General features: G+C 48.2%; 1 protein-coding gene across 2 annotated transcripts in view; it reads left to right on the plus strand.

Annotated features, from left to right (window-relative positions):
* Positions 1-24,642, plus strand: part of LOC134428304 (collagen alpha-1(XXVII) chain-like) — a 145,445-nt gene that overhangs the window by 47,372 nt on the left and 73,431 nt on the right. For both annotated transcript variants that reach the window (XM_063174925.1, XM_063174926.1), the window contains exons 10-16: positions 1,217-1,261; positions 3,515-3,568; positions 4,753-4,797; positions 15,703-15,756; positions 19,326-19,370; positions 21,569-21,622; positions 21,964-22,008. In XM_063174925.1, coding sequence (XP_063030995.1) covers positions 1,217-1,261; positions 3,515-3,568; positions 4,753-4,797; positions 15,703-15,756; positions 19,326-19,370; positions 21,569-21,622; positions 21,964-22,008 — 342 coding nt within the window. The remainder of the gene's footprint in view (positions 1-1,216; positions 1,262-3,514; positions 3,569-4,752; positions 4,798-15,702; positions 15,757-19,325; positions 19,371-21,568; positions 21,623-21,963; positions 22,009-24,642) is intronic.

Below are 24,642 nucleotides of genomic sequence, written 5' to 3' on the forward strand. Positions count from 1 at the left end.
GATGGCTAATAAGAAGAGGTCCAAGAGATTTTGGACATACAAGGTTAATGAATGCTGTTCAGCAATTCAGCCCATCAGATAAGTAGGATGAAATCTGTGCCTTGACATTCAAAGAACAAATCTGCCTTCTTAAAAACGTGGTTTGGGTCAGGAAAGTGACTTTTTTATTTTTTTAAGGCAGCTTTATTCAGGCTATCTGAATGCTGTGTGTATCCTGCATCAGGGCTGTTTGCTTTACAGAGATTTTACTACTTGTTACTCCTGTCAGCTGTGCTGGCTCTGCAGCCATGGGAGAGAGTGCTTGGCTCGGGTTTGGTTTGTGCATCACAGGCAGGATTGTAACTTCACCCTGATGCCTGAAATCTTTGGCAATGATGCAGGAGCCAGGAAAGAACACAACCCAACTCTCACATCCCAGGCTGAGCCTTGCACTGCTGCCAGCTGAAGAAAATATGGACTTTGCCTTTTTTTTTTTTATTATTCCCCCAGCAAAATCCCATCAAAATTTGGGACTTGAAAAAAACTTGATCTGGAAACTTGCTAGAAGGCAATAAACATGAAAATTTATTCTGCATTTTTGCACTTTTCTTTTTTGCAGTATTTTGAGTGAGCAGCATTAGGCATAGAATTAGAATGGGGAATTAATTTTCAATTCTTTCCATAGCTGATGCTGCAAAGGGTTAGAGGTATCACAGTACCTGCATTGCTAAGTGACTCTCTGAGCTGTAGGAATTTCTCATTGCACCAGTGTTCCCTAAGCAGGAATTGGAATACATTTGCTATGCATGTGTTTTCTCAGGCAGGAAGATGAGTGCAGAGCTGTTGGGCACAGAGCATCACTGTGCCTCACATCCCAAGTGTAACACAACCTCTGGGCACCCCACTGCATCATCCCTTGTGGTCTTTATCCTCAGAAATCTCAAATTCAGCCCCAGGGAAGGCTCACTGTGTGCAGCAGTCTCAGGTTCTGCTCAATCCCAGTTCCCCAACAATGGCAGATCTGTTATTTGTATTATTTGGTCCTTTTTTCTTCTTTGTTGATACTCCTTGGATCCTTAAAGCAAAATCTTAAAGCAGAACCATGCAGCACTTAAAGCTTTAAGAAGCACTTAAAGCAGAACCATGCAGGGATGGTGCTTGGGGGGTTTGCACTGCTTGTTATTTTAAGTTAAAGCTTGTCCACATTTGTCTTTGTTTTTTTCCCCTTCTGTTCTAGGGTTTACCTGGCCCCATAGGGGAATCTGGCCCAAAAGGCACTCGGGTAAGCAACCTTTCATTTGCCTTTTCTCTGCTTGTTTTTATCAAAGACTTCTCAAGAAACTTTAGGCTTGATTTTGCAATTCTGAAGCTGGTTGCTTTAATTTGTTGGGTTTGGGGGATTTGAACCATGCACTGTTAAGTTTTTTTTAATTAAACACGGAATGTACCTTGATCAAAGTCCCCCAATAGTGCTGATGATAAAGTCAGGCCCCTCAGAGCTCACATTGCAGGGGAGGAAAGAATGGCTTACAAATTCCTATCAAAGCCTGCAAGCCCCACGTCCCAAAGGCCTCTTTAGTTTCAATCAGTGTGGTTCAGCAGACTTTAACCATGCTGAGTATGGGCTCATTTGGGCACAGGCCTGGTTTGGGAGTGGTTTATATCATTATGAACAACAGCAAGCCAGCATCTTGAAGCCATGTGCAAATACAAACAATATCTCCGTCCTGACTGGTTTTGCTCACCAGAAGTAATTGCTGGGGTTTTATTCTCACTGTAAAGGATTCTTTTTTTATTACTACTTAAGGCTCTTGTTAATCACATTTTGTTCTTTTCCTGCAATTATAAATTCACAAGAGATCCTAAGCCAATAAATCCCCATTTCTCTAGCACGTGATACTTTCTCTATATGCAGTAAATTCAAGCAGCTGGCTTTCATCACTAGGAAAACTGCAAGGAATAAACAAATGCTGACCCTGTAGCTAGCAGTATTCCTGAGCTGGGAAGGGAGAGGGCACATTCAGTTCCTGCAGAAGAGGAAAATCTGAGACTCACCCCACTTCTGCAAGGGCTGAAGCTTTCCCTGGGGCATCTCTTCACTGCCCTAACCAGGACCTTGTGTAATTATCAGGTGGTAGATGTGCAGAATGTAAGATTTAGAAATTATTCTCCATTTTGCACCCCTGAGTGGTGAGGACTGAAATATTTATAAATACCCAAGGAACTCCTTTCTTAGTTCAACCAGAGTATATCAGAATTGGGTGCTAAGGTAAGAAATGTGCATTTTGTGGTTTAAGGGAGCCAGCTCTGGACTCTTCTTCATCCTCCACCTCTACTTTTTCCCTCTCCAGGAAAAGTTCTGGAGTTATGTGGTTTATTTTAGGATGCAGGAGGCAAAGGCAGACAGGCTCATTTTAATGTAGCATTATTTCCCATCTAGGTGCTGTCCCTAAAGGAAATACAACCCACAGGGAGCTATGGACTGGTGGAACGGTTTGGTGGGGTTTGCAGATAGAGATTTAGCAACGATGGAGAAAGAAAGATGAGAGAAAAGCAGTGTTAGCACTTGGCTCCTGTAACAGTGAGGTGCCACAGAGGGGGCTCCCTGCTGAAATTCACTTCCTCTGGATTTGGCATGCTTGGCACCAGTGGGGCCTTTGCAGAGGCCCAGCACACAAGGTGACTTTGTCCAGGCTGCTGAGCAAAGGGATTAAACACAAGGCTGCCATTGTGGCAAGGCAAGGGAAACACTGTGTTTTATGCAGCGTGTCTTGTCTCAGCAGGGCCCCAAGGCCACAGAGAAACCTGGAAACACAAGGTTTCTGATGAGTGGGGAAGCAGTAGGTTTTATGTGCAATGTGCTGGTGCAAAGGTGGTTCCCCCATGGTGTGGGTGTGCAAGTTGAGCCTCACATCAACCCCCCAAGCCTGGAATGTCAGGTTCAGCCTCTCCCAGCCCATGCAGGGCCTTCAGTGCTTGGGGTGGTGAAGGTTTGCACAAGGTCTTGGTGGTGCAGGGACAGGCTTTGGGCAGAGCCAGGACTCACTGCAGTGTGGTGGCAGCCCTGGTGCCAGAAAAAGGGGGTTTTCCCTCAGAAGGGCCTGCAGTGTGTGACCACCAGGTGACACAAGACAGAAAGGGCTTGCTGCAACAGGACAGCTGGAAATGAGTGTCAAAAGCAAAGAAAGAGACAAAAGAGACAAAAGTAGGTGTAGGTCTGTGGATTACTTTTGCTAACCTCGAACCAAGCTCCATTCCCCTCAGGTACACTTAGAGCCAGCCCAGGTAAGGTTTCTTCTGGCTGTCCTCTTGCTGCCTGGAGTCCTCCTGATCCCTGGTGTGAGGGTATGTGCCCTTGGACTACATCGTGGAAGCCAGCACCATGCAGTCCATGGGCATATACACTTGCCTCAAGGTTTATTTCATCACGGCTGCCACTGACCAGCGCTGGAGGCTGCTCTGCTCTTCAGGAAGCACAGACTGACTGCTGCTAATGGAGAAATGTGTTTGACTGCTTGTTTCCTCTTTTCTTTAGGGCTATATTGGTCTCCCAGGATTATTTGGGCTACCAGGAGCCGATGGAGAACGAGTGAGTATTTTGTGAAGAAAACCTTGGTGTGTTGGTTGAATGCAGTTCTTCAGAGCCTGATGTAACCTTCTCTATCCCTGCTCCCTGAGGAAGGAGGCAGGCATGCCTAATGCTTACCTATCCCTTCTTTAGTCTCTTCCTACCCTTGAATGAGGACCTGTGTCCCTGTATAATGCTGATGTTCAGCTGTTCAGTCTTCAGGCAGGGCCATCAGACCTTGTGTTAACTACAGAGGAGTTCTTTTATATTCTCCTTCACTTAAAAACCTGCCTTCCCTCTCCTCCCTGCCAGTTCATCTTAGTGAGGTGGGGCAGGGTGAGGAGAATGTCCATGGAGATTCCCTGCTCCCACAGGAATCCCCTCCCAGCCACGCTGCCTCAGCACTTTGTGTGCCTGGCTGGAGATGTTTGGAAAGAGCTTGGCTCTTGGAAGGGACAGTGCTGAGCTTTCTGAAAATGGCTTTATTTCCAGTTGCACTGAGCTGGGCAGTCAAGCCTGGGGCTGTGAGTGGGCAGCTGTGGCTGTGGCCTTCCTTCCTCCCATCCTTTTCATCGTGCCTTCCCCCAGCCCAAATTTCCAGAGCTTTACAGGTCATCCCTTGCTTTTCCACTCTCCATCTCCACATCCTCCCACCTGCCTGATCTCTTCCCCTTCTCCCCACTAGAAGAGCTCCTAAAAAGATCACTGGAAGATGAACAGTGTATGATTCCAGCCTTTCCTCCCTCAAATGCAATCTCCAGAAAGCAGAGAGGCCCTGGGACCATGTGGGAGTGTGCCTGCCTGGGAGGGGCCTGCCCCGCGCTCTGGCCACGCTGATTTAATGCTTGTAGAACTAAATAAGAAACATAAACACGAGTTGTTCAGCGAGTGCCTCAGCAGTGGCCCTCATTTGGTTCCAGACCAGTAGCTTAATGACTGCTCCTGCTCAGCCCAGCCCCAGCCCGGGGATGCTGCCTGCGCGTGGCCTCGGCAGGCCGCAGTTAATGGGTGAAGGTTAATTGTCTTCTGCTCTCTCAGCCCACTGCAAGTAGCTGACATTTTGATTCCCAAACAATGCCACAGTCATTAGCCTGTTTTGCATTCTCCTTTCTCTTCTCATTTTGCTGTGTATTGTTGGTTGGCTGTTTGATTTCTCAACCAGAACTTTTTTTTTCTCTCTCTCTCTCTGTGTTTTTTCCTTGCAGGGGATCCCCGGAGTTCCTGGGAAGAGGGGCAAGATGGGTAGGCCGGTAAAGTTTTTCCTTGTCTATTATGCAGACCTTGTTGAATGAAACTGGAAATGAGATATTTGGCTTTTGGCTGGGTCCTTTCATGTCTTCAAATGAACCTTTCCATGTCTGTCTTCTCAAGCAGGAAGAAAACCAAAGATAGAGATATTGCTCTCTTCCTTTCTTCCATGCTCTGCTCAATTCGCAGGCATTATTGCTCTTTTCCCATGCTCCTTTGAATCTTACATTTCTCAGATTTTCTTCTACAGCATCTTCCCTCCTGTCCTGCCTCTGGCCAATTGCTTCCCTAGATTCACTTTTTAATTCTCAACCATGATTGCAGTGTCCCAGGTGTCTGTACTGGCTCTGTTCCATCTCCTGCTTTGCACTCCCACCAGTTCTATCACATCTTCTGTCATTTCTATCACATCTATCTCCTCTTCTTGCTGTGCCTCTCTCCAACCCCTGTCCCATCCTGGTTTGTGTAATGCAAGTGTGGTTTTGTGTAGAAACCTTTTCGTTCTTGGTGGTGCAACAGATCAGGGAAGATGTGTTTGAGGAGCAAGGAGGCACCAGGTAGATGTGAGAGCTTGGCCAGGAGCAAGAGGTGTTTGCAAGTGGGGCTGAAGCCAACTGTGAGAGCTGTGTAGAACAAGAGGGGCTGTGCTGACTCTAGCAAAAAGCAAGAGCAAGTGGGAAAAACACTGAAATGAGCAGAGGAAAGGACAGAAAGGAAAGACTTTACCCCATCAACCTTCTTCCAATCAATTCTGTATGCCTCCTTTAGGAAGTTGGATGAAGCTTTTTGCTCCAGGAATCAGCAGAGAGCTCAGGCATGTTGTAGCTCTGTTGTATCTCATTGCCTTTGCACCTTGTCCTTCATGTTAGCCTGAGTATCCTCTGACCTCTGGACATCATTGCACTCACGGGCTTCTTGCAAAATGTCCACTCACCCACACATGGAAAAATCCAGTGCTTTGCCCTTGCCTGGAGCCCCACGCCCACCACTCACTGATGTTCTCACTGCAAAAGCCGTGCAGATACCTTGGCAGTTTTGGGATTTCTGCTGGTCAGAGTGACTTTGAGATATATACAAGGCTCTTTTTTCAGCTTGGCAGTCGAAGAAGGAGTCAGTATTCTTCTTATTTATTATTTTTTATTTATAACATTCTTTCTCTGGCCTGCCGAGGTCTGTCCAGCAGTTTAGACAGAGGTACACTGACTGCCCTCAGATGCAGTGTTGTCTTTTATACTAAAAACTACATGTACATTGTTTACAATAACTTCCCAATACCTAGACAGTGAGTTAGACAGTGAGTTTCTACTTTAAACTAATGTAAAAATGCTAACATCACTCAGAAGATGGAGGCTAGGAAGAAGAAAGAAGAAGGACAGGGCACACCCAAATTCCTCCATCTTGGGACCCCGAGCCCCCATTTTAAAACCCCAGAAATTTACTTTTCACCCCATGACAAACTATTATTCTACCTAAACTCTCTTGACTTGTAATTCCTCATATAAAGGTGGCAATGTGCTCGATGGGTCAAAATCAAAATCACAGGTGTCTTGGGATCTGTGCCAAGGTCTCTGAGCAGGGGTTTGAGCCATCCAGGACAGCCAGAGGGACGTCCTGGGTTCTGACATGGCAGTGCAGACCCCTCAGCAGTGCTGTGTCCATCCTGCCTCTCCTTTGCCTAAGATGGGCAGCAGTCAAGCAGATTTTTTTGGAGAGATACTGGAAATCCATACCAGATCTTTTGCAAGCTGCTGGTTGCACCAGAAACCTCCGTGATAAATAAGTGCAGGGTCCGTGGTGTAACCATGACTCGCTGGCCAGGGCAAAACAAACACAGCAACTGTTGTTAGGTGCAGGGACTCTGCTCTCTCTCTGCACAGAGCATGCTGCAGGCTCAAAGCCTTCCAGCTGTTGGCTGGCCAGGATTTGTAATCTTCCAGGCAAGGGCTTCGGTCTGGCAGTCACTGCTACGAGCAAGGGGCTCCCCTGAGATCAGCAGGGAATCTCTCAGCCATGGAGGCATTCAGGCTGGGATCTAGGGAAGGGATTAAATGGCTACACGTGAGCACCTTTGTTCTGCTTGGCTCCTTCAGAGAGCTCTGGCTCCATCCCTGGTTTATGATATCAGGTTTAGTAGGAAATCTTGAATGGGCCGATGCTGACGATTTGAACTTCCCAGCGTGAACAGAAAGATTAAGTGACATCCACAGTTATTCAGGAAGTCTCTGGGAGAAATGGAAAGCATGAACCAGCTGACCTGATTCTCTTCCCAACACTTATCTCCTGGCCACTGCTGCCTCCCAGCTGCCTTGGGGTTTTTGTGAGCCTTCTGGGATTTCTCTGGCCTCTCCCATCCCTGCTCCCTTAGATTTGCTGGTGTGGCTGCTGTTCCTCTGCTGTCTCTGTGTTATCATTGCAGCAGGGAGCTCTTCCAAGCCCATATTAGCTGCCTTCAGAATGCTCTGGAGAGGAGGAAGGAGTTGGTATCACACATATTTCTGTACCTAGCTTTGTTTGGGATGAGAGCTGGCAGTGGATCACTGCTCAGCCGAGGAGGAGCTGGGGGCTGGGGGAGGTTGCATGTGACACCGTGGGCCTCTGAGAATGATGTAAGAGGGAATGATTAAAATAGAGGAACTGGACATGAGTCAGAGCTTGAAATCCTTCCAGGGAAGTAAAGTTTTGCAGAGCTGTGAGGGACATGGTGAGTCTGTCGTGGAAACAGCTGACTCCACCTCTCCCTGCCCAACACCAGCGATGCAGGAGGCCAGTGCATCCCAAAATATGGGCCCTGGAGAGGGAGAGGGCTGGGGTGGGCTGGGGGCAGAGTTATGGTTGGAGCCCAGTGCACTAAGGAGGCTGAAATAACAGGAGTCTTTACATCTCTGGATCTCTGTACAGGAGTCTGTACATCTCTGGATCTGCCTGGTTTTGAGGTGGGCTGGGGGCTGGAGCTGATTGCAACTTAAACCTTCAGTCTTGCCAGTGCAGTGGCTGAAAAATATGTCTTTTTATGGTGATTTTTGTAGATTTATATGGTGTTCAGCTGAGCAGCTGGGGGAAAAAAATATATAAAAACAAGACCCCATCAGGGGTGCTGGGGGAAGGAGTGAGAGAAGCTGTTGATAGCTTGTCTTGCCATGCAGAGACAATGTGCCAGTCCTGTTTCAGCTTTGGGAAGGAGCTGTGCTGCCACTGCAGGAAATGACTCATAGGAAGAGTAGGAGATAGAAGTAGCTCAAGGAACACCAGGCTGTTCTTGTGCTGTGGGAGATGGGCAGCCACAATCAGGAGCGTCTGCACTGCAGATTGTATTAAACTTCAAATGGAGTGGAACATTTTCAGAAGTTCTTTAGCTCTGCTAGAGGAAAAGACTTAAAGGCAAAATTTCAGGAAATGTATCCAAGGAGCTTTGAGCTCTTTTTTGGTTCATCTTTGGTTTTGATGTGTGCTTATATCTCTCTTTTTCACATAGAGTGTTCATACTGCACCAGCTGTGCTATTTTTTATCTATGATTTTTTGCTTACAATCTGTTTTGTTAGTAGTATTATTTTAAAAGAGATAGAAAAGAAGGAGGAGAAATTTAGTTCAAAGACATACTTAGTAATTTTGAGGTTCGTCTGAGGTCTATTCACAAGTCAGTTAAACACAACTTAGGTTTCCTTACATTTTTCTAAGAACCTGGTGATGCTGGTCCTGTGCTCAGAGCCTCTCCATGCAAACACCTTGTGAAAGAAAAACCCTGGCCCAAAAGGTTCACAAAACAGCACAGGGATCAGGGCTGGAAGGGTTTGGTAACAGCAGCACGAGCAAGCCATGAGCACCACGAGCAGATATTTCTGTCTCTGTGCTCATCGTTCTGGTTTCTCCCCATGACACACAGTGTCACACAAGCTGCTTGGCTCTTCCAGCCCTGTGCAAATCAGGGACTGCACTGTCTTTGGAGAGCTCTCCTTTGAGCTCAGCAGCTGAAGCTTAGCGTGGAAATGCCAAGGATGACAGCTCATGTCTCAAGGAGGAGATGCCATAAAAAGGCACATGGATTTGGAGTCACAGGGATGAGCATGGGAGTGAGTGCAGCAGGGTCCCTCCCCTCTGTCACCCACAGTTTGAGAGATGGCAGCCACTGGAACCAGCCTCGGTTTGCTGGGAGCACCAGTGCAGTGCCAGATTGCTGGAGCTGCCCACAGGCAGGATCCCCCTCTCCAGCTCTCACAGAGCTCACCTTCTCACCAAGCTCTTTTCCATGTCTTCTTCTGTGGTGCTTTATCATGCATTAACTCCTGCCTCCAGTGAGCATCAAGTTGCAATATATTGGTTTTTCCTTGTGATAAGCTGTCAGAAGGTCATGGGGTACCCCTGTCCTCTCCACCAGCATGAGAAGGCTCTTGCATCATTTTAAAATACATCAATTGCTTCTGGATAGCCAAAAGCAGGGCTGTCTCTGGGTCAGGAAGGTTCCATTTTGTAGCCTCCCCAACCTTTTGATGGAGGGCTGAGATAGATCCATCCTTGGACAGATCCAGTGTAATCCTGAGATAGATCCATCATTGGATAGATCCAGTGTCAGAGCCTGGGGTTTGCCAAGGTCACAGTCCCAGCTGCTGTCCATGCACACAGTGGGAGCCAGGCTCTGCCGTGGGTCTGCAGGGGCTGCCATGGCCACAGACCACTGACAAAACAAATGCTGCTTCTCTCTGTGGGGACTGAGGTGATAAACATCTCCTCTCTTGCTCCAGTCTTTTCTCTGCTTCGGATGCAGCTGAGACCCTTCCTTGACTGAGTGAGCCAAGAGGCTCCTGCACCACATGAGCACTTGGGAAACTGGTAACAGCATTCCATGGTACTCTCAGCTGTGGCCAGACAAAGCCAGTAGAGAAACGAGTGGGCTGAAGAGCTGTGTACAGGTAAATCCACAAGATGAGCTGCAGGAGGGAGCACAGATGGTCTGTAGGAGCTGATGGACAGGACTGGCCAGTGGTGTCTTGTGTCTGTACCCCAGCATTGCACAAAAATGTTTGGTGCCTTGTTCAGGAACTGATTAATTTAAAAACAGAATATGCTTTTAATCATCCTGTTTGCATGAAAAGTCCAGTGGAGGTCCTGAAAACCAGCCATGAACAAGGCTCCTCTTTTAATGAGAAACTTTTAGCGGATGGATCAGATGTTTCCTGTTAGCCATTTAAGCAAATTCTTTGCCCGTTTTTTTTTTTTTTTTTTTTTTGCTTTGTTAACCTGAATTTTTAAAATAGATGTGGTTTGAGCAATCAGTGACTTTTTTTAATGCTGAAGTTGGACACTGGAGCTGGGCAGCTGGTCTGGTCTCTCCACCCCTCTTGGCCTGGTTCACCACTCTGAAATGCAGGCATGAGCCCAGAGCAAATGTCACCATCTCTTTTTGGCCTGAGCTGTGTTCCACACGTCTGGAGTTTCCCAAATCTCTGTGGTGAGGTGCTTGCATGGTTACTTCTCACATGTTCCTATGTCCATGATTACACCATCCATATAACCTGGTGAGATGGACAATATCAGTATGTATTTCATATTTGTAAGAATGAGCAAAACAAGGTACTGAAAACACAGGGAAAAGGTGCCAAGAGCTGTAACTTCCACCGAAAGAAAAGAAACAATCCCAAAGATTTATTTTTTTCCAAGAATGCTCCTAAGTGACTTGTCCATCATCATTCAGAAATCTCATGAGGAACTGAACCAAGGTCTTCCAGGCATCTTTAATCCTTCAGGGGAAAGCTCATTCATAAATCAAAGCTCAAAAATTATTCTCCTTAGAAAATATAAGGGAAAATAATGCAGTTGTCACCTCTGAGTCTGAAAGCATTTTGACCCCTAAAGCTGCTTGGCTTCCTTGGGTAGGAGGCTGCTTGATTTGGCAATGTTGGCAGAGATAAGGAGGGGCAGTGGCAGGCTCAGTGCTCTCTGGCATTAGGCCAACGTGTCTGTGCACTGGTGACTCAGTTAGGGCTCTGCAGAGCAGGAAAAGTTCCTGTACCAGTGGGAAAGGAACAGAGCAGGAGCGTGGAGGGGCTGGCATTTCACTTTGGGCTGGAGGGGCTTCAGGAATTTTTTCTTGTGCTGCTCCTGCTGTACTCCCCCAGCTGGAGGGACAGTTTGGTTTAAAAATGCCCTGAAATCTTTGTCCCAAGAGGTGACACAGAGCTGTGAAGTCTCCTGGGGGTGAGAGCAAAGCTTCCTTTGGGGTGGCAGAGGAGCAGAACTACACAGGATCCCCCTCCATTGCCACATCTCCCTCTCTGCAGGGATGGGAGCTGCCTGGACCCAGGGGAGGGCAGAGGTCGCCATTGTGGAGGCACAGAGGAGCACAGGGTCTGCCAGGCTCCTCTGGGGTGGCTCCTGCTGGGGCTGGGCCTCCCCCTGCCCACCTGTGAGGGGCTCAGTCTGTCCCCACACCAGGAATTCTCTCAGAGGTGTGGGCTGCCAACATAAGCTACACTTGTTTGTTTTATTCTCCTTCTTTTTTCCAGTGAAGGCTTTCTCTCACCCTCAGCCCCACTTCTCCGCCACCTTTTTTTTTTCCTTTTTCCTTACTTAAATTATTTGACTTGCAAGTTCTGTCCCTGGGGAGGCTCCTGGGCAGTGATTCACCTGGCCAGAGCCAACTGGCAAATAGAGACTTTTGCAGACAAGACAGGAGGGCTGGTTGGTTTGAGCAGCTTCACCTTGAGCCAACAGGAAAATAAAATCCTATTTTTGGAGAACGATTCTGTTGGCATGAAGAGCTGCCAGGATTCTTCAGAGCAGCAGCTGCCAGACTGCCTCCCTTACTCCTTCAGGGAAAGTGCTTTAAACTGAATCAGATGTTGTACACACACAGCACACCCAGCCACACGTGAGCACCTGAGAGGGCTTTGGGGGAGCAAAGGACACCGTGTGTGTCACCAGTCCCTGCTCCTTGGGGACAGCTGCCTCCAGGGACAAGGGACAAGGAGCTGCTCTGACAGGAGCAGGGCTTTGGCTGACAGCAGAGAGGGCAGGCTGCTCTGTTTGCTTTGAGCAGTGGAAGAAGGAAAGGGGAGGTGGAGGGGGATGTAATCCCCTGATGCAAGAGGAGCTGGTTCCAGTGTCTGTCTAGGTCTGGTTGTTCTCAGCAGGAGCCTCCTGCTCTGTGAAAGGATGCCCTTTGCAGGGAGTGGGGATGAAAAGGAATTAAGGCACTATTGGAACATCTCAAAGATAGAGACTCTGTTGCTGCTTCAGCTGCAGACTCCTCAGTGTAACCTGGGATAAATCAGTTTGTATCTCTGTGTCTCAGTTCACAAATTGTGAACCCCTGTAAAGCTCTGCCTGGGCTGGGGACAAGGAAGCACAGGGGCACCCAGAGTTGTTGGTGCAAAGCATCTGCCTGTGTGCTCTCTCTCCAGCTCCCCATCTTGCTTCTTTCATTGAACTTCTCCTTCAGACAATGTGAAATCCATTCAGCTGGATGTTTTCCCCCACCTCCTCTCTGAATTTCCCAGCTGTGAGATAGAGCCAAAAGTTTTGTCATACCTGACTGGAGCGCTATGGAGGAGCACCCTGCTGGCTCCTGGCCAGCACAACTTGTTAGTGGAGCATTTTCTCCCTATTTCTGCTGCCATTTGCCATTCCCTTCCCTGTCCTGCTCCCTCTCTGTCTGTCCTGTCCCTCCCACAGAGCAGGCTCTGTATTTTTCACTGGGGTGTTTACCTTTGCTGTCCCAATTCTTAAGCATAATTTTCAGGGACTAGTTTTCCTGAAAAAAAATCCTTGGACAATTATGGATTTTCTGTACCAAAACCCCTTCTGCACTCACAGGAGACTCTGAATCTGCTGTATTCTTTAATTTCTTTCAAAAGCCTCCTGTAATGGGCTGCCAGTTGTGACCCTCCTGTCTGCCAGCACCATAAAATTGAGCTTCCTGCCCCACGTGTTCTCGTCAGTCTGGGCTCCTCAGGCTGTTGGAGCAGAGCATGGGAGAGCAGAGGTGTCACTGCTTAGGGGAGGGAAACCAGGGGGATAACAGAGTCTGCTTGTAACTTCTGGGCTGCTTGTTTTAGTGGAATAGTGCTTGTTCTGTTCCTGGGGAACATCTCTCTCTCCTTTAGGCTCAGGCAGGAGAGGCACCAAAAAAACAGCTTTTACAGACGTGTGAGATCCAATAAATTAGGACACTGTGGTCACTGGAACTGTTATTGTGGTTTAAACTGCTACTGCTTACCCCATGGAAACAAAGTGCTTTCTTTTTCATTAGGGGCTTAAAAGATTGATTGTTTCCTGCTGTGCAAGAGCTGTGCTGGGACAGCTTTCACAACCTGGTTTGGGTCTTTGCAGACTGAAATATCCTTCTCCATGCCACAGCCACCAGCCTTAGCCTCATTTAATGTGTAAAACCTGTGCTAAGCTCGATTTCTGGGCTGGGGTGCCTGGGGGTAGTTGAATTGAAGCTGCTCTTTGCATTTGTCTCCTGCTCTGGGTTTGTTTTACATTTTGGGCCAAAATGTACCAGGGAGCAACCAGAACCCCAGCAATGGGTGAGCTGGGCTGGGGCTGCTTGTGCCAGCAGTGCAGATGGGGTGTTAAAGACAAAAAAGATGTTGGCCAGGATGGGGCTTTGGTGCTGGGTGCTGTCCTGGGCCTGTTCTGCTGTTCTTCTCAGCTTCCTCCCTCTCTGACACTTTTCCATGCCATCCATGAGGGCTGGCAGAGCCCTGAGCTCTGTGGGCAGTCACAGCCTGCTGTGAACAGGTTTCATTGCTGAATCTCTTCATTGCTGGGTGGTACTGGCCAAGTGACCTCAGGTGCTCAGCTCCACCTTCCAAACACAGGAATAATCTCAATATTTTGAGATCTAGTGCTGGAAAACCTGTGTAAATGTAGACTTCTATTAACTCTGTCACCAAGTGCCTCAAATTTCCTGTCTTTAAGCAGCAAGGTTAATGCTGGAAACTGAGGCATAAAAAAAGAGTTAAACACATGTGCAAAACATATGCATTTAAATAGTTCCTTATCTGGGTTCTTTTATTCTGGCACAGGAGCACATTGTTTATGTCACACTGCAACAGTTTTAAACCAAATTCAGACAGTGCTGTTTTAGTCTGGAGCAAGCATTCCCCCAGCTGATATTGTGCTGCTGTAGCAATATTGTTTTCATTGTACCATTCAAAGTAGCAAAATCTCTGTGTTGGTGAGAGGTCATCTCCATAGCAGAGACCTCAGCAGCCACAGGGCCAGGCTGCAGCTCAGTGGCACCCATAGCTCTCTGATCAAGGAAGGAGAGATGGGGAAATGCTGAAATCTGCAGCAGTGTAAGTACAGTATCAGTCTGTGCACACTCATATTTTCCTTGGCAAGCCACATGACTGTAAACAGCAAAATATTCTGGCAATCTTCTTTTTTTTTTTTTTTCTGTCTTGCCTGAGCAATGAGTTTTCCCTGCACATCTCTCTTCTGATCTGATTGATTCAGCATGTTAGCAGAGTTATTTTTCTCCTTTTTTCATTAAAGAAAATTGTAGGCCCCCCGCCTTCTTGTTATATTTGACATCTTTGTCTCTAGATGGCAGAAGGCTGTTTCCAGTGGTTGCTTACCACAGCCTCTTGGCATGAGCACAGGCCTCAGGGATGTAGTGCCTAGCTGGAGAAAGGCAGACAACTTTCCTATTCTCAATGATTCCCACAAAATAGAAGTGTTGAATCATGTCAGTTCAGTCCTTCATGCTGTAGGGAGTTGGTACAGAAGAGCTGAAATGTTGGCTCAAGTCAGCACCAGAATTTCTGTTGACTTAAACAGGTCTCACATCTCTCACCTTAGATTTTACCAAGCAAATTTATATCTTTTCTGTTCACCAGGAGCTATAAACCCCCAAAGGTCAAGGGAGGTCTTGGATGACAGTTTCCCAGTGTGGTTTTCCTGCTCTGTCTGTTGTGATCACTTCAGTTTTCATTGTTGCTGATGGGTTTCCAGATAAGCGTTGTCACCATTGGCGTTGTTACATTTCCCTTCCCTAAGATTTGCTTTTCCCAGACACCCAGTGTTTGCAGCATGCAGGGAAGGAGGCAGGAGAGGACAGCATCCTCTCCCTTTCTTCTTCTTTTCTGTCTCTTAAGCTCTCAGGTGTTCCAGAAGATGCCCATGTTGTCCTGGTGAGCAGAGAAGGGGATAAAGCACTTTTACTTGGACTCCCAGTTCGAGCTCTTTCTGTGAGAGACCAAGCATGGCAGGACAGGGAAGAGAAATCTGCTTTGGGATCTGCTTGTGGCAGGGAATCAGGGGGGAATTGGGGGCTTAGAGGAGCACAGGAACTGTCCAAAAGTGAGGGAGAACGTGTCCCAGCACCGTGTTCTGGCTCTGGCTCAGCATCTCCCCTCCCTTCTCTACAATTGTCTGAAGTCTTCCAAACTTGTCTCGGATATAATGAGACGAAGTCTTCTGTTGTGGTGACTTTTTCCTGTAGTAAACATGGCCTTTCACAGCCCTGGGGTGTGGGCTGGGATGAGTTTGGAAGCATTTGCTCCTCTGGCAAGCTGAAAGGGAGTGAATTCACCAGGCATCTCCCATCAGCTCCATTGAGCATCTGCATGGGCTCCAAGAGGCTTTGTGCTGTCCAGCTCTCCTGAGAGGAGGGGGTGCTCTTCAAAGGGTCCTGTGAGCAGACAGCACTAAATAATTCAGATTGACAATCCATTTTTAATATAGTCCCTGCAGTGAGTTTGTGAATCAGGGGTTTTGGCCTTGCTGAGCTGTGCTGATGTGGCAGGAGGGGTTTGGATGAGGACAGGCAGGCTGATTGTCCCGCATGTCCCCGTGTCCTGCTGCTCCCCAATGTGCTGCACAGGTGCAAGGGGAGTGGTTGTAACTGACTGACTGCACCAGGGAGCCTCAATAACTGACATTCATGTTTGCCTCCTCTCCTCAGGGTTTTCCTGGGAATTATGGAGAACGAGGACCTCCAGGCATCGATGGGAACCCTGTAAGTTCACAAGTTTTCCTGTCTTTTCTTCTTTTGCAGTAGACAGCACACTGTACTCCATCATGCTAGTTTGTTGGGGTTTTTTTAAGCTTGGTGGCAGCTGCTGGTTGGTTTTATCCCTCCTGAAAAAAAAATGTACATCCCTGCCCTGCTGAAAAACCCTGTATTTGGCTCCTGTAACTGTCAGGTCTTTTGCCATCACTTTTCTGTCTCCATCTCTTGCCTTCCCAGCGCCTCAGTCATGACAAGTACTTTCTTATCCAGAATGTGTGGCTAGGAGAAAATAAAGAGGAAAAGGGCAAGGATGTTGCTCTGGCAGAGTAGGCAGTGTTGGATCATGTTGTCCACACCACAGGGCTCAGATTCCCTGCTCCAGTGTCTGGGAGCACTGAGGGACAGAATCCACAACCCAAGCTGCTTCCTGCCCCATTCCTCAGCCAGCCCTGGGACTGCCTGGGGAGTAAAGTCTCCAGTCTCCCGAGTTCTTGCCCTTCAGTCTTCATCTGACCCCTGGTGGCTTCCTAAGAGTGGGATGTGTCTCCTGGGAATTGGGTCAGGATGGTCACCGAGGTCGTTTAAGCAGCTGGGTGCTGATAAAGTTCAATTTGCTCTGCTCTTGTAGCACTAAACTGTGGGGATGTGCTGTGTCTGCCTCTGCTCACAGAACATGGTTTGCAAACGTGGTTTGCAGCAGTTCTCAGATGTATTAATTATCCTAAATTATTTTCTGAATGACTTTGTTGGTTCTCCCCGAATTAGCATGTGAGCAGCACTGATTCATCTTTGAAATTCCTGCTGCCTTGGTTATTCACACATAATCACCGTGCTGCTCTGGGGTTTGAGGGGATGATTTGTGTGAAGTAACCCACTCCACATGTGCCTGCAAGCTCCCATTCATCATGTATGCAGCATAAAAGTTATTTTCACAACAGACTCCAATCACCAAGCCAAGCTCAGCTACAGCTCCAGCCTTTGTGGGAATTCAGCACAAGAATCATAAATGCAGTGAACTGAAAGAATGATGTTCCCAAGGAACACTTCTGCAGGACTTTTCCCATCCTTCAGTCAACTCAAGCCATGGGTCAGAGTGGAATCAGCAGTCCCAAAGTGGAAAACTTTCTGATTGTACTGCTATTTCCAGCCAGCCCACCAGGAAGGGCAGGAATCCTGGAGGACAGGAAGACTTTTTTTTTTTTTTGTTTTCCCTAAATAACTTATTTTGTTTTCTTTTGAATATGCAAGTTGTCTAAGCCCCATTCAGAAGATGTTCTCAATGCCAGTCAGCTGAATGGCTGTTCCCAGAGCCTGGGAGAGCAGCAAATGTCCCGTTAATTCATCCAGAAGGATCGCTCCTCTTTCATCTTATCAACGGCTCTTAAATATTAATGTGCCTTGGCCATGGCAGAATGAGAACAGACTGTTTGGGCTGACTTAAAGGGAGGTTCACAGGGTCACAAGTGGAGTCACAGACGCAGAAAAATGCCCGAAAGTCTGTTTGTGGAGCACACAAATATGCTAGGTTTGGTAGGTGGGGTGTGCAGCTGAGCTGTCAGGGGCAGGATGGCCTCGGGCCCGGCTGCCACATCCTCTGTTTGATCCCCTGCTGGCTGGGGAGGCTCAGCCACAGCCTCTGATGTGCTCTGCAGCCCCTCCGGGCACTGCTCCTCCAGCCCAGGGCCATTCCTCCCTGCTGCCAGCTGATGAGAACTGTCAGCCATGGCATTCCAGATCCCACGTTCCCCCAGAGTGCTTCACCACTCCAATTAGGCTCTTAATCACAGGAATTAGACGTGGGAAAGGGCTGTTGGTTCATCTCCTTCTCTCTTGTCCCAGTGCCCGCTCCGTGCGCTGAAAAAAGGAGAATGGAGCCTGATTTCCCTCACAGGTCAGGGACTGATAGCCAGGAAAGGCCACTTGTAAATCCTCCATTTCCTAGAGCAGGGAATGGCTCAAATTAACAACTAGTCCTGTCCTCATCTCTCAGGGGAGTCTACCCCCTCCTCTTCCAAGAGGAAATCCTCTTCTGTTAGCTGTGAGCTCATGCATTTCCACAGACAGCCGTTCTCCTGAGGAACAGCAATACGACACAAGTCAGAAAATCTGGGAAGTGCCTCTTGGAGCTGGTGGGACCAAGAGCTGAGCATCCCCCCAGCCCGCAGCCCAGCCACCCTTCCTGGGGAACCCAGGCCACCGTGCAGCTCCTGTGCTCAGCATTCCTGGGATGCTCCCTCTCCTTCCTGAGCCAGGAATGCCAGGCCTTGGCTGAAGGCTTGAAGCCGACCTTATAACAGTAGCTCTGAGGACACAGAAATCCCACCCATGAGGAACAATTGCTCCACAGATGGCCCAAGTATGCAGGAAAGGAACTGGCCATAAAAAAAAAAAAAAGCAATTTTAGGCTGGTTGAGATTATGAAACGCTTTTTTGTGTGTGTGCTTGCCCAATAGTCCTTTACTCCACTTCCCATAAAATAAACACACGTAACCCTTTAGCCAAGGAGCCCTGAGCACATTCAGTCACGTTGCATCCCCTTCTCTTTCCTTCTCCACCAGGCAAATCTTTCCATAAAAGGGGAGCTCTATTGCACTGGAGGGGGCTCCACCAGATGTGCACCATAAACTGAGCAGGGCTGTCAGAGGAAGTGGCCAGCATGATCCAGAGCAGGGCAGGACTGGCTGAGTGAAAGGGAAGTTCAGCATTTCCAATGCACTTGTTCTGAGAGGCCCTGCTGGAGATGGAGGTGTGTCAGAGCAGGTCCTTGCCCTGGCCAGCAGCTCACTGTTAGCATGGCCAGGGAGGCCACCAAAGGGGACACAGGACAGGCTGAGCACCCCATGGTTGCTGAACTGCTCAGGGACCTGGGTAGGTGAGGGTCTGGCAGAGCTTCTCTGCTGTGCTTCACTTGGAGATGCCAGCAGGTACATCCAGTGCTTCTGCATGGCTTTGGAGAGCTCACACAGAGAAAGTTTGTGGTGAAGCTGAGGAGCCAAACCAGCTCCACAAGCCCCATCAGCGGTCTGACCTTTGGAATGATGAGCTCCAAGGTGCCAGACACCCCCAGGACACGTTTGCCAGCCCCAAAACCTGCAAATTACCCAATTTCATTTTTATGCAGGTCTTCCTTTTCCTATGAGTTTTATTATTACATAACCACTCCCAAAACTCACCTTTCCCAATGCTAAAGCAGCAGCTCTCCTCTCCTTCCCACCTTAGCCTTGCTCTCCCCATGTGCCCTGCTCCCTCTCCCTGCCAGTGGCTGGCTCTCACCTGGGACAGGCTCCCACCTCTCCCCTGAACACTGAAATGTTCCTTTCATCCAGCCTGCTCCTGGGAGGGGACTCAGCCCTGGGAATGACTGCCAACAACAAGCAGCCTGTGTCTTCCCAGGATGTGCTCTCCTGGAAGTTCTGGATTGCTTTGGAGGGGAAAGGGGCTGGGGATGGAAGGAGGAGGGATGGTGCTTTCCCTTCTTTTCCCTTCCCTCAAACCCCTGAAACACTGAGCTGCCTTTCAGTCTCTCCTTGTCTATAAAGTGTTCTGTAACCTTGTGGGTTTGTCTTTCCTTTTAGGGAGAATTGGGAGCCCCAGGTCCTCCTGGAGTCCTTGGACTCATTGTAAGTACAAAAACAAATGGAGATCTGGCTTGTCGGGCTTTAACCCTTTCAACCTGCCTGACTGCACAGAGATTTTGTTCTTCCTGTGAGCAGGATGACTGTGTGCATGGGGGAGCTGTGGCATCTGGGGAGAGAGGGGGTTTCCTGGTGGATTCAGAGGTGGAGGAGGACAAATCCTTTCCAAGCAAAAGGAAACAGATTAGAAGTCTGTTGTTAGTGTCTTTTTTTCATGGTAACTTGCCCTTTTGATAGCGTTTGCCAGGGTATTTCTTCAAAGATGCAGCATTCTTTCCACACCAGGATCTCTTAAAAAGTAAGTCCCTGTCAGCAGTGACCTCAGGGACACACAGTTCTTGTTCACTGGAGAGTCTGAGGGCAGGAACAGTCTGTCCTCTGGGTAGACAGGAATTTTAAAAGCACTTTCACCATCCCATCACTAATCCAGGTAATTTTATTCAGCCAAATTCCACCCTTCATTGCACTTTTCCCCCAGCAGGAGATAAATGGGTAAGGATGGGTGGCAGCTCCTCCTCTGGCAGCTGTGCTGGGCAGTTAATGCCCAACTGGTTTATTTTTAGGTCTCAGCACTTGTTTTAGGTTATTCCCTTCCATGCACATAAATTGGTAGGCTCTGTTACTACTACAGCATTCTTTCATAATGATTCCTCCTCAACTGTGACAAACCATGGAAACTTAACTTGCAAGGAATGGTTAAAACCTTCCCCTTTAGCCTTTCCACAATTTAAATTACAGGAGTGTGTGTCAGCTTAGATCAAGGCCTCCACTGCACTAGGCATTGCACAAACCCAGAAATCTCACATTCCTGGAAGGAGCAGCAGGGAATCTGGTGGAGCACCCATCTTGGAGATGGAGGATTGGGACAGAGGTGGATTCACAGGAAGGTTTTCCATGGAACCATGAATTAGCTCTGCTTCCCTTCATTAGTGGAGATGAAAGTAGCTACTTTAGCCATAGCAGCAGAAAGGATGTGCACTTGTCAAAAAAACTGGGAGATGAAGATTGCTATTTAAAACAATACCATTGAAGGCATCCTTGCTTTTGGAAGATTTCTCTTTTCCTTGTTGCCATTATCTCACAGATACTGTGTTTGTTAGAAAGTGTAAGGTCAGAGGTGGCAAATGTGATCATGATCCTCCTAGAGATGATGGAGTCAGAAGCTGCCTGTCCTCCCCTCCACACTGGCCCAGCCAAACTTCAAACTGAGATTCAGGTCAAGCTGAGTCAGATCTTGTGTCCCAGGGTAAAATGCAGCTCCTGAATTGAGGCTGCTGAAGCATCTCCAGTGGGATAGACTGACAGTGACCTCCTCCATCCTCCTGGGGAGAAGGGAGCACATTCACCCTGCCTTGTCCTCTCTGTGGAGGGCAGCTCCAGCTGCTTCCCCAGGGTGTGCACACGCTGCAGGGCGTGGAGAAGGTGACACATTGTCCCCTTTCAGTCTCCTCCTTGCCACCTGCAGCCACCCCAGGCCCAGCCAGGCTCTGCTCACGTACCCTGCAGAGTTTGGTTCACGGTGTAAGAGAGGCTGAAGAGCAGAATTAGGTGTAACTAAAGCCTCTTGCTCTCCTAATTAGCCATGTGGGCAGAGCTCTGAGCAAATGCATTTCCACAAGCAGCCTTTATGCTGGGAGGTATGAAAAGGGCTCTGTTGGGGTGGCTGCGGCCCAGCTCTCTCTGCGTGACCGCAGGCCCGGGGCTGAGGCTGGAGAATTGCTCCTTGAGGGAGCCTGCCCTGTTTATTTACACACTGAGGCCAGGCCAGGCACCCTGTCACTGCCTCTCTTCATGGCAGGGAGAGCCAGAGCCCATTTCAACAGCAGCACTGAAGGGTTTCTGTTGTACATCACACATGGGTGCCCACAGCAGGCAGAGCTCTGCTGTCCTCCTGTGTTAGACTGAGTCCAACACACAGTGCCACTCTGACTTCTCACTGCAGCAGGATGAGACCCCTCTGTCCCCACCTCCTGCCCCCACTCTCTTTTCTTAGAATGCTGCATTTATTTAGGGGCTGTCTGCACATTCAAAGAGCCTTGACTCATGCCAGGATGCTGCTGTTGATATCAGTAGTGCATTTCTTCAGGGACACTGAGGCTGGATATCAGAGGAATTTCACACCACATGCAGGGATCTGTTGGGTTTGCACCCAATGACTGTGGTAATTTTCTTTCTCTCACTAGGGTGACATGGGCCCTGTTGGACCAATTGGCTATCCAGGACCAAAAGGATTAAAGGTGAGGGAATCTCTGAGCTCTCATCCCTCCATAGCTGGGCTGAAGGTTTTTCTGTTCCTCCCTGGGACAGTGGTGACTGTCCTGAGAGAAAGGATGGGCAGCAGTGGTGTTGAACACAACATCCCACTGGTGCTCTCAGTGGAGAATTCCAGAAGCATTTTCCCACATGAAGAATGTGTGATGGAGCACACTTTAGGAGCAGTCTGGCATTGGACCTTGAGACTGTCCCAGGGCAGTGCTGTGGGTGTGAGCCACCAGCGCCATCTGCAAACAGCAATGTCACAGACCTGAGCAAGTCTCCACCATGGCTCAACCTCACTCTGAATTTTCTTTTGTTTCAGGGGCTGATGGGAAACCCTGGAGAACATGGACTGAAAGGTGATAAGGTGATCTGAATACTCCCTTATTGCACTGTGTTTTAATTTTGCATGTGAAACCCTCTTTCTAGTTTCTTATTCAGCATTGTAGTGCTGATTCCACCCTGGCCATCTATACCCCATGCTCTCACTCTCCCTCCATTTGTGACACTCTAGTTTTGATTTTTCTTTCTTTAATATCTCCCCCATCCCCTTTTTCATGGAGTATAGATAAGTTATGCTCAGATCCTCTTTGGAGCTCCCATCTCCCACTGATGATGACAGTAATGTTCCACTGTTTTTCTGTTATTTGCATGATGGGATGGGGAGGAGATGATCCAACACTGACAGTGAGTTTGCATTAATGCATTTGGGGGAAAGATGTGGTGAGAAAAAGCAGCTCTGTATCAAACCAGGTAGATCCCCTGAAAAAACTGCTGTGTGTTGGATACCTCTGCTCCTGTTCAAGGAGCCTCACCTCAGTTCAGCTTCCTACTGGGAGGAAATTGCCTTGTCCCAAACTGATATAAATCACTGGAGAAAAAGCAAAATGGAGAGGGGCCTTGATTGCAGTGATTTAGTGGTGCTGGCACAAAACCACACAGCCCCAGCTAAATCAGCATGAAGCTGTGTGTGTAAATGTCTCACTGTCACGAGAACCCTCCTCCTACAGATATTCAGCTGGAGGATTTATTTAGTCTGAAGGAGTGGGAGGTGCAGTTATTTATTGCTGGCTCTGATTGCTCAGGAGGGCAGTGGAAAATGACCATTAAGTGTATTCTCCTCCTCCTGTCGGATGTTTTATTCTCTTCTTAGATGTTTGCTTTTAGAGGATGATTTAGCAGCCCAAAACTGCACAGGGGGGGAAGTAGTGTCAAACCAGTGATTCAACTCTTCTTATACTATAGCAGCTCTTAGCCAGGACTCCTGTGTCTGCAATTTCCATTTCTCCCTTGTGCTGCTTTCCCACTTCTGTTGAGAGCAATGACTGGACAAGAGAAGGGCTTTTTCTTTAGGACTAGCTTAAGGCATTGTAGCTGGTTTCTGGATTAAACCCCAGATCCTAGAGTCCACAGACTCCTCCATCCACTCCTTGGGAGAAATGGTTAAATATCTTAAAAGCCACCAAGATCTAAATCATTGTTTAGCAAAATTAACCTTCCTGGACAGTTCAGTCTCCATCACTGCTCTGTTTATGTCCAGTATTTCCCAGTAACCAAATGGTTTGTGGCTGTCTCTGGAGTTATCCTTCCAATACTCCCAAGTGCAGAATTATCCAGCCTCCCAACAATCCCAGACTCCTGAGGTACAGGAAACCTTTCCTTCCCCCCCAGCTGCCTCCCCTGCAAGCTCCAGGCTGCAGTCATCCTGCCTTCCTGGGTTGATGAAGATTTAATTGGATGTCTGCAAGCTCCTATTAATCCCATCTGTCTTGGTCACATCCAAAACACGTGGCCTTGTACAGGTTGGGTTTTTTGTAGCTGAGGAAAACTCCCTTCAGTCAGCAGCAGTCAGATGGATGCTGGTAAAAGCTGAGGACACTGACAGGGTGGCTGGATGGTTGTGTAGGCAGCAGGAATGTCACTGGATCTCCCACCTCAGTCCATCTGGGAGGATGTCCTCATATCACATGGCCAGGTGTGAGCCAGAATAAGGGACAGCATCTCACTCCTCCAGCTAAAATCACATCCTTTTATCCAGAATCTAGACAGGCAGACCCAGGTCATCCCTCTGTTTGCATTCCTGTGTTTTCATGGAGGCAAGGAGAGGGGGAAGAAAGGGAGAAGTGGAATTACTGTGCGACTCTGAAATCAAGAGGGGCCTTGAGAAGGCCACGTGGAGTGATGAGTGCAGGGGAAAGGTGGAGGAAGCAGAGGAAATCCCAGCTCCTTGTTCTCACAAAGGAGTTTTATGAATCAGGACATCTGTAACTTGTGGAGGACATGGCTCAGGCAAATACCTCTGAAGCTGTGTGGTGTTAGCTCCCTTTGCATTGCTGAGCAGGAAGTCTTGGGAGCAGAGACTCCACTTGAGGAAAATTGAGGGGATTTTGCACAACAACCTCCTCTGCATCCCCCAGACAGCAAACACATCCCACAGCTGTGCATTTGGTCCCTTCCCTTGCAGCCCCTCTCTGTTTGTGTTGGGTTACACAAGCCCTGGGGGTGTCTGAAGCTGTATTTCTTTTTATAGGTGAAACATGAAGCACAGGCAGCATCCCATGGGCAGGGGCTGTTTGTAATTTCAGATCCTGCATTCCTTTTCCTGCCCCGTGAACCAAGTCCTTGCAGGCTCATTTCGTCATCTCAGCATCTCAGTTTTTAATAACAAACATGCCTGACCTCTTTCCTCTGTAATTTTCCCCTCATATTAAGGACACAGATCCCAGGTCCTAGTTCCGGGGCAGGTAAAAGGTGATGCCCCAGTGCTCAGTTCTGGTTTAAGAGATTGACAGCCATGGATGGACTGTTCATGCTGTGACATTTTGCTGTCACAATAACATGTCAACATCTGGTGTGAAGTCCAGCTCAGGTTAAGAGATGAGTTTTGTTTCCATGCTTCCTTCTTACCCTCTCTAATGCCCATTTCTCAGAGTTGTTTAAAAACTGGCTTCGCTGTCATGCCCCACTTTTCCTAAAGGTTGGAAACAAAAGTTTGTTCCTG

Source organism: Melospiza melodia, chromosome 22 (genome assembly GCF_035770615.1).
Source record: "Melospiza melodia melodia isolate bMelMel2 chromosome 22, bMelMel2.pri, whole genome shotgun sequence".
Taxonomy (NCBI): domain Eukaryota; kingdom Metazoa; phylum Chordata; class Aves; order Passeriformes; family Passerellidae; genus Melospiza; species Melospiza melodia.